Raw genomic sequence first — 14652 nt, 5'->3', positions numbered from 1 at the left:
CCTCACATGCTGGGCTCCGGCGATCCTTCCGCCTCAGCCTTCCAAGTAGCTGGAACTACAGGTACGTGCTACCACGCCCAGCTAATTTTTGATTTATTGTAGAGATGAGGTCTCACCAAGTTTCCCAGGCGGGTCTTGAACCCGCGGGCTTAGGCAATCCGCTCACCTCAGCCTCCCAAGGCGCGGGATTATAGGCTGAGCCACCAAACCTGGCTCCTTTTACTTTTAGTATTTGATATTTTACTCCAGGTGAGCTGTCTCTTCTTCCTGTTTGTTTATTCATTTATTTTCTAATGTGGACTCAAGGAGTTCTATTTTATTTATTTAGTGGATTTTAATTCTCCACTATCATGATTTATTTTGATGCTCAAATTGTCCCAGATTTGGCCAATGGGAGCCCCTTAAAACTGGCTTTTTTGACCTTTTGTCATGTCCCCAACACTCTTTGAGCACAAGACGTTTCAGGCTCATCTCATTCTTTCTCTGACCTAGCCCTGGAATCAAGTTTTTCTCCGTGGTGTGCTGGGTGCCTTTTAATGGAGAGCATTGTTCAGAATCAGTATTTGGGGCTAGATATGCTAAGTGCTCTGGAGTGTCTCTGCTCTCCAGTCCTTGCAGTGGACAGACGTGGAAACATATGATGTGTGTTTGAACATATGTGTTTACATCTGTACTTATTTTTTACCTCTGTGGATTGAAAAGCAGGAGTTCATGCCTGTACCTCTAATTCTATTTCAAAACTACAGAGTTAATTCTAGCTTTTGCCCTTTCTATATTTTTATTTCTCTTCTTCCACAGTGCCCTCCTTAGATGCCCTTTTGTGTGTATTTAGACCCCCTGGTGCAACCGCCCTGCTTAAGAAAACCTCCTTACTGCCCTTGGGCTGCCTCCCCACCACATTCATCTCATGTGGGCTGTGGGTGCCACTGGGCAACAAGAAGAAAGGTCTGGTTTTTAAGTGTTGGTCAAGCAATTCAAGTTTGAAAGGAAAACAAAACAACAGAAACCGCTGTAAGTTAATCAGAATTTGACTAGTAGGCCAGATTCAGGACTAGGGTAACTTCTGGTCTAGACAATAAAAAGAAAATGGTGTTCAGAGATGACTATGGCTTATGTAATATAAGTTTTAGTGAGCCCCGTAAGACCCTACTGGGTTAGGGATGAGCACACTTGCCTACTTTCCTTTACATGGTCTTTGTGTTCCCCACTGGGCTGAGTGAAATATAGAGCACAGCACATTCACCCTTTGGGAACTTCTCCTTTAAGCTTACGTTTTTCTTTTTTTTTTCTCTCTTTAGTTTTTGCTTCCTACTACTTTTTATACTCTGTAGAAGTCTACTTTTTATATAGAAATCTATAGAAAACCCCTTGCTGGGGTTCAGAATAAAATGCTCCAGTGAAAAGGACAATTGGGAAGAAGAAACAGTTTTTTTTTTAAGGGGGCAGTCCTCTTGAAAAAGAGAGTATAGAAATGACAAGTGTATTGATACCAGATTCCAGTTCTCCACAGCCTTGTTAGGTTTTTTTTTGTTTTTTTTTTTGATTTGGAGTCTCACTCTGTCACCCAGGCTGTAGTGCAGTGGCACTCTCACGGCCACCCCAGTATCGACCTACTGTGCTATGGCGAGCCTTCCGCCTCAGCCTTCCAAGTAGCTGGAACTACAGGCATGCGCTACCACACCCGACTAATTTTTTTGATTTATTGTAGAGACAAGGTCTTGCCAAGTTGCCCGGGCTGGTCTCGAACGCACAGGCTTAGGTAATCTACTCGCCTTGGCCTCCCAAAGTGCTGGGATTACAGGCTGAGCCACCAAGCCTGGCCCTTGTCAGGCTTCTTATGTTGACCATGGTAGATCAAATGTGTATAGTTAGAAGAGATGAAAAGCCTCTTTCTCTGAGGTAGAACCTTTTTCCTTCCTCCAATTCACTATTCTTTGGGGGGAGAGGATGGCAGGAGGTATGCCACTGAGAGGTAATATCTGGTTGAGGCAACAGCCTCTATAGTGCCAGGATGGGCTCCTTTGTATTTCACAAGAATTCAGAGAATGACTGTCTTCACTTGCTTGGAGGATCTTTATAGTAGGAAGGATGGGACGTCCAGGTACGATATATGCACCAGGGAGTGACATGATGAGAAGTTAAGTGACAACTACTGGACATTTCTAGAAAATCTGAAGTCCTTCTCAAGCATAGACATGATACTCATTAAACTCTTGTCCTTTAGTCTGGTCAACATTTTTTGTCCACATCCTTTTTCCTGGCCTCATGTTTGTTTATTTTTATTTTGGGGGTTTTATTTTTATTTTTACTTTTTTCTTTGCCTCTTGTATATTTCTGGTACAAGAAATGAGGGAACGGAGTTAGTGGGTGGGTGAGAAGAAGGAGAGAAAGGGAAAATTTTAAAACACTGATCTTTTATGTGGTAAAAATTCATGCTGACTTTATAGTCTGAGTAAGCATATGTAAATAATTTGTAAATCATTGGAAAATAAACTTGTAGCCTTCCAGTTATTTTTCACACACTTGAACATGGGGATATTGGGAAAACCACTCCAGGGTGAAGGGTGATATGGTTATCATGGTATGTAAACGAGTTGATATTTACCATAACCATTCACCTAGAGTGTCCTTCTGTTTATACTGAGCATTGCTGCAAAATTCTCTCTTTCCCTGGTTACTTCTTTCAGAGGCACATGTATTTTATACTTTGGTCTTCCTTTGGCAGTAGTCCAGGATATCAAATTACCACCCTGCTTTCAGTGGGCTCCATGTTGAATCCCTCTGTCTTTTGACTTCATTTCAGATTCAGAAACTAGTTTCTTACGTAATGCCCATATTTATGCTGTTCTTTGTCTGCTGTTAATGCTGCCATTATTGTTCTTTTTAAGTGAATTTTATAATCAGTGCTCTTCTTTCTTTAGATATGAGCCCTAAGTCAGCATATTGCTATGCTGTTCCTTTTTTTCTTTTTGCTTAAGTTTTTCATTGAATGCTATTGTACCAGGCACTGTGTGGGGCATCAGTAGGTGTTTCTTGACAAACTAGTACCCCAGCATTCACAGTTTTCTACTCACAATTCCCAGGTTGTGAATAGCTGTGTTTTCAATTTTTGTTCTTTCTGTTGGTGTCACGCTCTTTATGAGAGAAGCAACATCTCATTGTGCTTAAGGCCATGGGTTTTGGAGTCGTGTGATCTTGGGCAAGTTACTTTCTGGGTCACATTTAGTTTTCACGTCTGTTTTAGAAATTAAATACAATATTACCTACTTCATAGGATTGCTTTAAAGATTGAATTAAATGTGGTATTATTTATAGAACACTTAGCATGGGTGTTGGCATTTGGTAGGCACTCAGTATTTGTTAGATGATGATGATGCCACCCTCCTTTATTATTACCATGTCATTGATTCTCAGTTCTGGCCTGTGTTTCTTTGAAACGCTTTTCTGGCATTTAACCTGTGTCCTTTCTATCAGGTTCGCAACTGTGCGGTATGATCAAGGAGCCAAGAACATTAGGAACCAGTTCATGCATCTGACAAACTACAGTGTGAATAAGAAGAGTGGAGACTATGTCAGGTATTGGTGTGTCTTAGCTCAGACAATTGGTATCAGGTATGGGTGTTGTATAGGTGGAAAGTTAACATGTTGCACTGGAGGAAAACTTTATTGTGTGTTCATGTAACATTTATGGGAAGCTGTCAGTCATGTAACAGTTGTGGGACTCATCTGCTGCTGCTTCTCCACTGCCTCCCCAGTTTCAGTGTCTCTTTTCTCTACCAAAATATGCCTTCACAGGGTTTGTCTTCCTTCTCTTGACTTAGAGATAGGAAGATAATAGGCATATGGAACTTTTTAGTAGTCAGAAATGAGGTCATTGCAGCACTTGGCAAAACACATCAGAAACTTTAAGAATATTTGCACCCTTTGACCCAGCAGTTCCATTTCTAGGAACTTAACCTTAAGAAGTAAAAGATGTACACACAGGATCAGACATAAAAACACTTATTACTATATACTGTTAGGTGGAAAAAACAGGTCACCAAACAGTTCATGAACTTAATTTCTTGCATGAATATATTAATATAGCTAAAGCTGCTTATTTTTGCGGAGGGAGGAGACAAAAGACTAGAAGTAATACCAAAGTGTTAACTGTGCTTAACGATCTTGGGTGGGATCGTGGGTAGGTGATTTTTATTTTCTTCTCTGTGCTGTTATGTATTTTCTAAAACAAATACTTGTATCATTGGGAAAAAAAAGTTGGGAAAAAATTAAAGACAGAAAGCAATGAGGCCATCTCAGAAAAGGATTCCGTGGAAGGGAGTACCAGCCCGGGTGTGGAAATATTCTTTTTGCTCTTTTTTCTTTCATCCTGATAATTTTGCCAGAAAGTGGAAAAGAGACCCAAGCAGTTGCTTTCTACTCAGACTAAAAATAAGTGCCTAGCAGTTCCAAGGAAAGAAAGAAAGGATTCTGGAAGTGATGGAATAGTTGCTGAGGTGACATAATTTTCATTGAGTGTCCAGGTGTTTGAATTGATTGAAGATATCATACCTTCACTTTGGAGGATGAGCAAAAGGCACAGTTGGTGGAGGATGGGATGGTGGTAGACAGTGAGGGGCAGCTGCAAAACACAGGTTTCAGATTGCAGGACTTTTCCAGCGCTCATGGGAAGCAAACTATATGCATTTTCAATGCCATTGAAGAAATAATGCAAAGGGAGACATGACTGAAAGAACCAAGAAAAAGTGTGTAAGGGGAAGTCCACAAAGTGAGTGTTTTTCTGAAGACTTGAAAGGACAAGAGGGCTAGCTGTAAGGTATCTTGTTTTTACAGTCAGGCCTAGTCACATATGTGACCTTGATTTATTAATTTGTTTTAGTTGTGATGACCCAGAAGTGGAGGATTATGGGAACAAATGGAGCATGAGTGCAATGCTTAGATACCTTAAACAAGAAGGCAAAGATACAACCGGTGAGTGCCAGGCCTTTTCTTTTTTGTCTCCTCTTTGTATAACTTTACCATTGTCTCTTGCCAGGAATCATTGTCCACAACGCTGGTAGCATTGCTGAGATGTCCAGTAGCATGATTGTCCAGGGTGTTCCTTTTCCCTGCAGTTTACAAGCTGGAGGACAGGCTTTCTATGACCCCAGCATTCCTTTTGTTGATTCTTCTTGGGAAGGCATAACTTTTTTCTTTAATCCTTAATGACTGTGTTCTCCTTGAATATTGATACTGTACACTTTTTATATAACAAATTACCTGTTTCCATATTGGCCCCAAGTTCAGATTTTTCTAAGTTAATTTCTCTCAGCTATGTTGTGGAGTTGGAGAACAGGCTAAGTTTGAGAATAGGGCTTAGAGTCGCAATGGACACTTGCTGAGCCTTGAGCAGAATGGGAAAGTGTACCAGAAGAAACTGTCTCAGTTCCTAAGGGAAAGGGTCATGCAAGAAGTGTGAGAATGGAAGAAAGCATCCTGTTTCTTTCTGTGTCTGTCTTTTGTCGGAGCCCACCTGAGGGTATCCACTGGTACCTGTGCTGGCTGTTCATGGATATGCTGCCCCTGTAGCACCCATTCACAAGACTGCCATAGAGAGGCTTTTGTGAATGAGCACAGGTGCTTTTTATCCCTATATTATGGTCTGGAATCCACTCCTACTAATTCACGTATTTTGGTATTGATTCTTTCATTTTAAAAATGTTTTTGCAGTGTTGATGGCCCATGTAGAAGACCTGATCATTAAGACTATCATCTCTGCTGAACTAGCTATTGCTACTGCCTGTAAAACCTTTGTTCCTCATCGCAGCAGTTGTTTTGGTAAGGAGGCTGAAGAAACTTCATGTGATTTGTGAAGAGAGTCTTGGGAAGTCGGGATGGGATTCTGGGGTAGAGATCTTAGTGATTCTGTAGGAGGAAGAGCTATATGATGGGCTTTTATTTCTTTCTAAGTTCTTACAGCATATGAGGATCCTACTTAGAGGCCAGGAGCGGGCTTAGCTGGAAGTCCTCTGAGGAGTAACTTGCTTTCTGTTTGGGGAGCAGGCATTGGAACTAAAGTGTGGGTCTTTCTGTCATAGTACAATCAGAAAAAGTCTGCAACAGACTGTACAGCAATCCAGCTCTAACAAATATATTCCAGAGCTCCTTGGCAGCCAGGCTGGGAATTGTTCCAAGAAGCTCTGGCTGGTACCAGTGTGTGCTTTCTCCCATTTTCCGATGACTCCTCCTTTTTGTTTTAGTTTTCTTTCTAGTGGGTTCCTCCCTGCCTCCTCTTCCTCCCCTCTTCCCCTTCCTCCTCTTTTTTGCCCTCCTCCTCTACTTTCTCCTCTTTCTCTTCCTTCTTTTCTCCTCTTCTATTCCACCCCAACTCCCTGATTGTATAGAGAATAAGCAGTGAACAACTACTGGCTCAGAAACCTGTTCCCTCCTGACCCACTGGCTATGACTGTAGCACTGATACTGCTTGTGTGCATTTTCTTTCTATATGGATATGTGCTGGTTCATGGTTCCCAATATGATGTCTGTAAAGTCACCTGCTTTTGACAGGTGTCAGGCTTTGTTAGTATTAATAAAATACACTAGAGTCCTTGATGGGGAGGATGAGTAGCGCATGCATGGAGTAATACAGGTAGGAGGGGGAGAGCGATGGCTTGCCTATATAGCAGGGTCACAAGAAAATAAAGAGCCTGGACTTTAGAGCCTGACAGCCTTAGATTGAAAGCCAGTTGCACCCCTAGCTAGTTTTGTGACTTTCAGCAAGTTACTCTAGTCCTGTTTGCTCAACTGTCTAATGGCAGTGATGATGGCATCTGCCTCCTAAGAGTACCATGAAGATCCAGTGAAATGCTGCATGTGAAGCACCTGAACAATGTCTGGACCTTAAGTTGTGCTCAATAAAAATTATTTTTCATTATTTTTATAATTAGACATTAATGGATTATCCTAACAGTCTGTAGTTGAGGGGCACTAAACAAAGGGAATTGTTGAGACTCTGAGTAGAAGATAGTAGGTAAATCAGGACTTAGAATTCTGTAGGAAAAGAAGAAGTTGTAATATCTTTAAAAAATATAAGCCGGGCTCAGTGGCTCAGCCTGTAATCCCACACTTTGGGAGGCTGAGGTGAGTGGATTGCCTGAGCCCGCGGGTTCGAGACCCACCTGGGCAACTTGGCAAGACCTCATCTCTACAATAAATCAAAAAATTAGCCTCGCCGAGGTAGGGCATGCCTGTAGTTCCAGCTACTTGGAAGGATCGCTGGAGCCCAGCTGGTTGAGGCTGCGGTGGCCGGGAGGGTGCCTCTGCACTCCAGTCTGGGCGACAGAGTGAGACTCCAACTCAAAAAAAAATATATATATATATATATATGTGTATATATATATATATATATGTTTATGTCTTCTAAAATCTATAAATGGCTCCCTAGGCTTAAATAATGTAGTAGCAATTTGGAGTGACCTTCAAGGCTTCTAAGAATCTGATCTCTACTGACTTTTCTGGAGTTACATTTACTCTCTTGCATCTTATAGTACAGCTGTACCATGCTATGCTTCCCAGCACTCTGATTTTGGGACTCTTGAGTTCTGCTATTTGGCTAGAAAACCCTCCTCCCATCTGTGCTGCGTACTCTTGCTTCCTTTCTAAGACTCAGCTCCACTCAGCCTCCTTTTGAAATCCTTGCCTCCCCATGTGTTTCCCCCTCCATGCTGTTCTCTACCTATTTCATTGTTCTTTGCCTGTCACATTGTGATACTATTTCACATGTATACTTCGCCAGTACTCCTGAGATTATCTTCTTGAATTTCCAGTAGTCACTGTGTCCCTCCTTGCCATCTCACTCTGTTTCTGCTAGACCTAACCTTTCACCCTTTCCCTGTATCTCCCAAGTCTGCTTTTGAGCCTGCTTTTATTCTGGATCTGAAATATCTTTCTCATGTTACTCCACCTAACAGATTACAGAGTCAAGTATTGTTTGGTGATACTTTTTCCTAACTTTTCCAGAGCTAGCCTACCCTGCCTCTACCCCCCATCACTCTATTCCTAACTCTGCAGTAGTATCTGTGTGCTGTCATTTGGCATTCATTCACATGTCTTTCTCCCTACTGGATTGGAAGCTTCTTGTAGACAGTAACAACATCTCTGTCAATTTTGCCTCTCTCATGCATGGCAGCATCTTTTCCATCCTCCTGCCTCAGCTTCCCAGGTAGCTGGGATTACAGGTGCACGCCACCATGCCCAGTGGCATGGCAACGCCTTTTGTTCTTACAGGATATTTAGGAAATGTTTGTTGATTTAATGAATTCTTGCTTCAGTTGCCTTTTGATGACTTTCTCAATGGATCTGGTTTGGTAAGGGCCTAGAACTCTTAGAATTATTGCAAACTGAGGCTGGGACTAGGACTCCAACTTTCAAAACCTTATAAGATTAAAATAATAAGTTTCTTTTCGACATCTACTTGGCTCTTACATGAGGGTAAATTTCTGGCATCACTTGGTGTAAAACTCTGTTCTAAGTAGTTAATGATAAAAGCTTTTCTGAATGTTTCCTTTTTTATTTTGTTTTATAATAATGTCTTTTGGAAGCTTAGGAGTTTTTTAAACTTAATGGCAGTAGAACGTTCTGATGTGAAAGAATCAGTGACTTTCTCTGACTCAGTCCATTTCATCAGCCCTGGCTCTCCTTTCTGCCTCCCTATTTGTGTTCAGTTTTCATAAACTGAGTGCATCTGGAGTTTTTTAAGTTGTTGACTGTCTCCTTGGCTTTTGTGGTTCTAGTTCCACTTCCTGTCAGCCCTGGGATTTTGTGTGCTTCGTTAACTTCCTCCCATCAGATATGATTTTGTGTATGCATATGTGAGTGAGTCTCTGCTTCCCACTGACTCCTAACCTCCCCTGGGGTGTAAGTTATAAGGAATAGGTTGGGGTTTTTTCCTTCTTTTATTTTAGCGTAAACAGGAATTGAGAGCTTCTCAGAAGATTTTGGCTTAAACAGAGCATTGGTGCTTTTAGAAGAAGCCAGTAGTTCAGAGATGGGGTTCACTATATCCTTTTGGTTGTTGTTTCTGCACTTCTGTCTTACGGCTTTCTGCCAACGGCATTCCATTCCTATCTGTTTATATCCTACGATTTCTTTTCCATCCTACTACCTGTAATGTCCAGCTATGCTTTCAGGTATCTTCAGTATTCCCATTCCATTTGTTTAGTTATACATTTAGCTTTTTTCTAATTCCTACTGTGTGCAAGTTGTAGGTTAGTCTTTCATCCATGCATTACCATCCACAGTTTGTTTCTCTCAAACCAAATTTTATGTAGGCTAATGTATAATGTGTCTGCATTGTGTTATTAGTGTTTAAATGTGGAGCTGGGAACCTTCACAAACTACCTGAAACTTGGCCATTTAATGTTGGAAAGGACTTTTGAGAATAATTAGTTCAGATATAGAAATGAGACTCTGAGAAATTAACCCTTGTCCCAGGTTCCAGAGGGAAAGAAACTCAGATGAAAGTGACTCAACTTGGAGAAATGGGACTTCAGAAGATAAGTTTTTGCAGTCTAATACTCTTGATCACAGAATTCTTGATTTGTAGAATTTTTGATGCCTCCCTGAGTAAGAGATATTTTTTTTAACAATCTAATTTTAATTGCCTTCCAAGATTGTGAAAATGTGGTATCATGTGAAATAACATGCTTAAACAGCAACACTTAAAATATGCTTATGAAATTGGCACTGTGAGATAATTGGCTATGAGGACAGCTTTTTTTTTTTTTACCAGTTTAAGAAAAACAGCCAAAAACAACAGGATGTTAGCTGTCCTTTAAAGATGTTTCTACTGACAGTAGTTTTATCAATGTGTATGAGGAGGGCTCTTTGAAATGATGGGCTGTATCCCTAGTCCTCTACAGCCTGGGATCATGTGGACAAGCTCTGGGACCTCTGTAGAACTAAGATCAGCCTGACTATATTCTCATCAGGGACCAATGACATGTTTGCTCAGGACCAGCATACCTCTCTTTGTTGGATGAAATCTGACTTGGCCTTCTGTTGCTACTCTTCTTGACTATTTCATGGTGTAAGCGGAGGTTCATTTAGGGAGGATGCCCATCAGTTGTTGCAGGAATGAAAACAGGCTGAAAGCAGGCAGAATACCTTTTCCTGCTGCGGAAACTGCTTGTCCAACAGCAATGAAATACTGAAAGCCATCAAACTGTTCACTTTTTGAGATGATAATCTTTTTTGGTTTATCCCATGCTGTGGTTTAGATGGGAAGGGAAGTTTACTGTAGAGGGAACTTAGGTAGGAAGTACCTACTGTTTATCAAGCAAACATAGGTTATTTCTTTAGTTATTTAGTTATTTGCTTAGTTTTACTGGTTATTTCCTTTAGTCCTCAAAAATTCTTGTTGGTATTTACCCTTGTTTTGAAGACACGGAAGAAAGATTCAGACAAGTTAAATACATTTCCTAGGTCATGCAGCTAATAAGTGGCAAATCCAAGTTTGGGAGCCAGGTCTCTCTGGCTCTTTCTCCACCCACGTAAAGAAAGACAAGTCCTTATGAGCCCAGCCACTTTTTGGCATGCCCCATAACCTGATTTCTCCCCCTGCTCTCTTGTAACTAGATCGCAGGAAAAATAATACCGTCCTTTCTAGCAGATTAGGCATGAAAAATGACTCTCTTTCTACTCTGGCCATCAGTACCTAGTCCTTGATACTCCTTTCAAATCTACCTTTACATCTAGTAGCCAGAGACCATATTGATTTATTGGACTAGTTAGCAAAGTAGCTCTGGGCATTTCCTTTTATTTAGTTCATTTTTCTGTGGTTCTGCTTTTTTCTAGAGTTATTCTTCCGGATCCCATATAAAGACTTCCCCCTTAGCTTTTCAACTCAAATCCAAAGCCAGGGTGAAAAGAGTTTCCTTTATACAATAGAATTTCAACAACAGTGAGTTCTGGCTAATGTCAGCACTTTCCGTTGCCTTGGGGTCTCCATCTTCATCTGGGACTTTATTTCTGAGGAGGCTTAATGGATTGATCCAAAATTAGTGGTGTGACATGCTTAGTAATCTCTTAGGTCAAGCTTGGGTGGATTATTATTTTCTGTAGCAAATCTTTTATCCCCCCTGCCTTCCTAAACTATCGCTTATCTGGTTTTTTCTTAATGTGTCTTTAACATGTAAAATTCTTTTTCTTTTTTGAGTTGGAGTCTCACTCCAGTACCCAGGCTGGAGTACAGTGGCACGCTCTTAGCCACCGCAGCCTCAACCTGCTGGGCTCTGGTGGTCCTTCTTCCTCAGCCTTCCAAGTAGCCAGAACTACAGGCACACGCCACCACGCCTGGCTAATTTTTTTGGTTTATTGTAGAGATAAGGTCTTGCCAAGTTGCCCGGGCTCGTCTCAAACCTGCAGACTCAGGCAATCCTCTCGCCTCAGTCTCCCAAAGTGTTGGGATTATAGGCTGAGGCACCAAGCCCGGCCAACATGTAAAATTCTTAATAAGAATTTCTCTTATTTTCTTTATGACTGATAGCTTTATTACAAACATTTCAAGTCTTGTGGTCAGGGTTATTGTGGAGGGAGTAGTGGCAAATTATTTTGTCTTTCTCAAAAACTCTGCAGTGTTTTTAACTTAAAAATTGTTTCCTTTCTTTTTTTAAAGCTTTTATTATTTTTTAATTATTTCTTATGTGTTAGTTATAGTACAATGCCACTTGGTAAATAACAGTGAATGAGACGTGCCACCTACCCTCAGGTGATGGGGGATCAGACATGAAATGATCGATGGCAGTACAAGTAGTAGAGTGACTGTGTGCTCTTGGACTCTACAGGAGTTACCAGCTATGCCTAGGGGAGCCACAGAAAGCCATTCCTATGAGGGAATATGATGTGCAGAATACAACGTCATGAAAGGATGTAGCATTTTTGGAATGGTAAGAAGTGTGACTAGAGATAGCCTTCATAGGATGGGAATGCCAGAGATGAAGTTATAGAGGTGGATTAGGGCAAGATGATAAAGAACTGACAAGTTTAGATTCATCCTGTAGCCAACAGATAGCCACTGGAGGTTTGGAGCAGGGGAGTAATAGGTTTAATATTTTTTTCTTTAACTTTTACCATAATTTGACCCAAACCTCAGGAATACAGAATTACAACAAAGGGAATGCAACCTTACTAGCAGTGACTAATTTAAAATCTTCCAGGAACCAATCTGACATTAGTATCTATTGCTGGGTCAACTCTCTGCCTGTCTCTGTGTGACTGTTAGATTTGTATTTTAAGAAAAATAGGGCAACCCCCTCGGGTCCCCTCCCACTGTTGGAGCTTTTGTCCTCTCAATAAATCCTGCTTTAAAAAAAGAAGGAAAAGAAAAATAATTCTGATGGCCTTGGAGATGAGCTGCAGTGAGAAGAGGCTAGTGCTAGGGGAGTGACTAAGGAGGTAGGAGGTATGCATTGGTGATATACACTTAACCATGTGACCCAGCAATTTCACCCAGAAGAAATGAACCATATGCTTGCACAAACACCTGTACACACATGTCTTTGGCAGCTTTATGCATATTTGTCAGAAACTGGAAACCCAAATGGCCATTAACTATTAGATAAATAAATTGTCGTATGTACATATAGGAGAATACTCTTCAGCAACAGAGAAGAATGAACTATGCTACTGATAAGTAGCAACCTACATACACAATACTTAGTCAAAGAAGCCAGTCTTAAAAGGCTACAAATTGTATTGATTTCACTTATTTGGCTTTCTGGAAAAGACAGAAAGCAGATAAAAATCAGATCAGTGGTTACTAGAGTATGGCAGGATGGAGATTGCCTGAAGGGAGCTCAAGGGAACGTTTGTGATAAAATTGTTCTATGTCTTGATTGTGATGGTGGTGGAACAACTATATGTATTTGTCAAACTCATCAAAATATACACTTTAAAAGGATGAATTTTATTGGATGTAAATTATACCTCAATAAATCTTAAAATATAAAAACAACAGATGAATGAACCTCAAAAACATGCTAAATGAAAGAAGTGTGATTCCACTCATGTAAAATTCTAGAATGGGCAATCTATGGTAAAAGAAATAAGACAGTGTTGTCAGGAATAGGGGCAGGGGCAGGATATTTACCAGGAAAGGGCATGGGGGATTTTTCTGGGGTGATAGAAATGTTCTGTGTGGGTTACATGGATATATTCAGTTACCAAGAAAGTTCCATTAAATGAGGTTAGTCAACAGTTTCAGATGCTTTGGCTTAGTAAGTAAGGTGGTCGTTGGTGATCATGTTGAGAACAATCAGTTAATAGAGAGTGAGAACAGAAGCAAATTCTTATGGGTTGAGAGTGAATAGATGCTAAGAAAGTTCAGACAACTTAGTGTAGATTGCTTTTTCAAGAAGCTGTATTAGGCTGGGCATGGTGCTTCATGCCTGTAATGTCAGCACTTTGGGAGGCCGAGGCAGGAGGATTGCTTGAAGCCAGGAGTTTGATACAAGGAGTTTGATACAGGAGTTTGGACAATGTAGCAAGAGCCCATCTCTACAAAAAATTAAAAATTCGCTGGATGTGCACAGGCCTGTAGTTCTAGCTACTCAGGAGGCTGAGACAGGAGGATCACATGAGTCCAGGAGTTTCAAAGCTGCAGTGGGCTTTAATTGCATCACTGCACTACAGTCTGGGTGACAAAGTGAGCGAGACCCTGTCTTTTTTTTTTTTTAAAGGAAAATATATTAAGAAATAAAGGCATGAATGCAAAGTAGGAGGTGGATTTAAGGTTCTTCTAGTCTAATTTTTAAGTTTTGGTTTAGCTGGGGATTGACGGAAATATTTCTTACTAAGGAAAACTGTCCTGGGAAAATGTTTAGTAAGGTAGTAGCAATAACCCTTTGAAAATACTTGCTCTAGCCAGGCTCGGTGGCTCAACCTGTAATCCCGTGCTTTGGAAGGCTGAGGTGAGTGGATTGCCTGAGCCCGCGGGTTCGAGACCCGCCTGGGCAACTTGGCGAGATCTCATCTCTACAGTAAATCAAAAAAATTAGCCGGGTGTGCGCCTGTAGTTCCAGCTACTTGGAAGGCTGAGGCGGAAGGATTGCAGGAGCCCAGCAGGTCAAGGCTGTAGTGGCCGGGAGCGGCCACTGCACTCCAGTCTGGTGACAGAGTGAGACTCCAACTCAAAAAAAAAGGAAATACTTGCTCTTCAGTGATGATAAAGACAACACCAAGGAACAAAGAAAGAGGAGCTTAGAACTGGAGAGGCCTATCTTGCTTGCCCCTCTTAGGGGCAGGAACACTGGTATCTTTCATTCTGGATACTGAATTTTTGAAATTTGACATACTACTGCTAAAACACATAACATTAAAAGGTGAAAAAGTTTGATATTTTCAGTACAGCTTACTCTTTACCTTTTAAAATCTCTAATTTCAGTAGAAAATATTCATTTAAGTTAAAAGAGTTATCATAAGGACTCTAGACTCCAAGACCCCATTTTTAAAATTTTTTGAGTTGATTGTTTTAAGAGGGAAACGTGATAGAAAAACTGTCTTTTCATTCGTACCTCTTTCTCTAGTTCCAGCCTTTCAGGTTAGCTGGGCTTTGTTGTAATGCTGTTCTGAATATCTGACCTAATCTTCAGTTGTCCCACCCAGTGTTAGAATGTT

General features: G+C 40.9%; 1 protein-coding gene across 6 annotated transcripts in view; it reads left to right on the top strand.

The window, feature by feature from the left end:
* Window positions 1-14652, top strand: part of TTLL5 (tubulin tyrosine ligase like 5) — a 120055-nt gene that overhangs the window by 53382 nt on the left and 52021 nt on the right. For all 6 annotated transcript variants that reach the window (XM_021715592.1, XM_021715595.1, XM_021715594.1 and 3 more), the window contains 3 exons: window positions 3475-3576; window positions 4880-4971; window positions 5710-5817. In XM_021715592.1, the coding sequence (XP_021571267.1) occupies window positions 3475-3576; window positions 4880-4971; window positions 5710-5817 (302 nt within the window). The remainder of the gene's footprint in view (window positions 1-3474; window positions 3577-4879; window positions 4972-5709; window positions 5818-14652) is intronic.

This window comes from Carlito syrichta, unplaced genomic scaffold (genome assembly GCF_000164805.1).
Source record: "Carlito syrichta isolate Samal-C Ts95f unplaced genomic scaffold, Tarsius_syrichta-2.0.1 Scaffold307214, whole genome shotgun sequence".
Lineage (NCBI taxonomy): Eukaryota > Metazoa > Chordata > Mammalia > Primates > Tarsiidae > Carlito > Carlito syrichta.
Note: the sequence above shows the minus strand (reverse complement) of the source record. Positions and strands in the feature narration are given on the sequence as shown.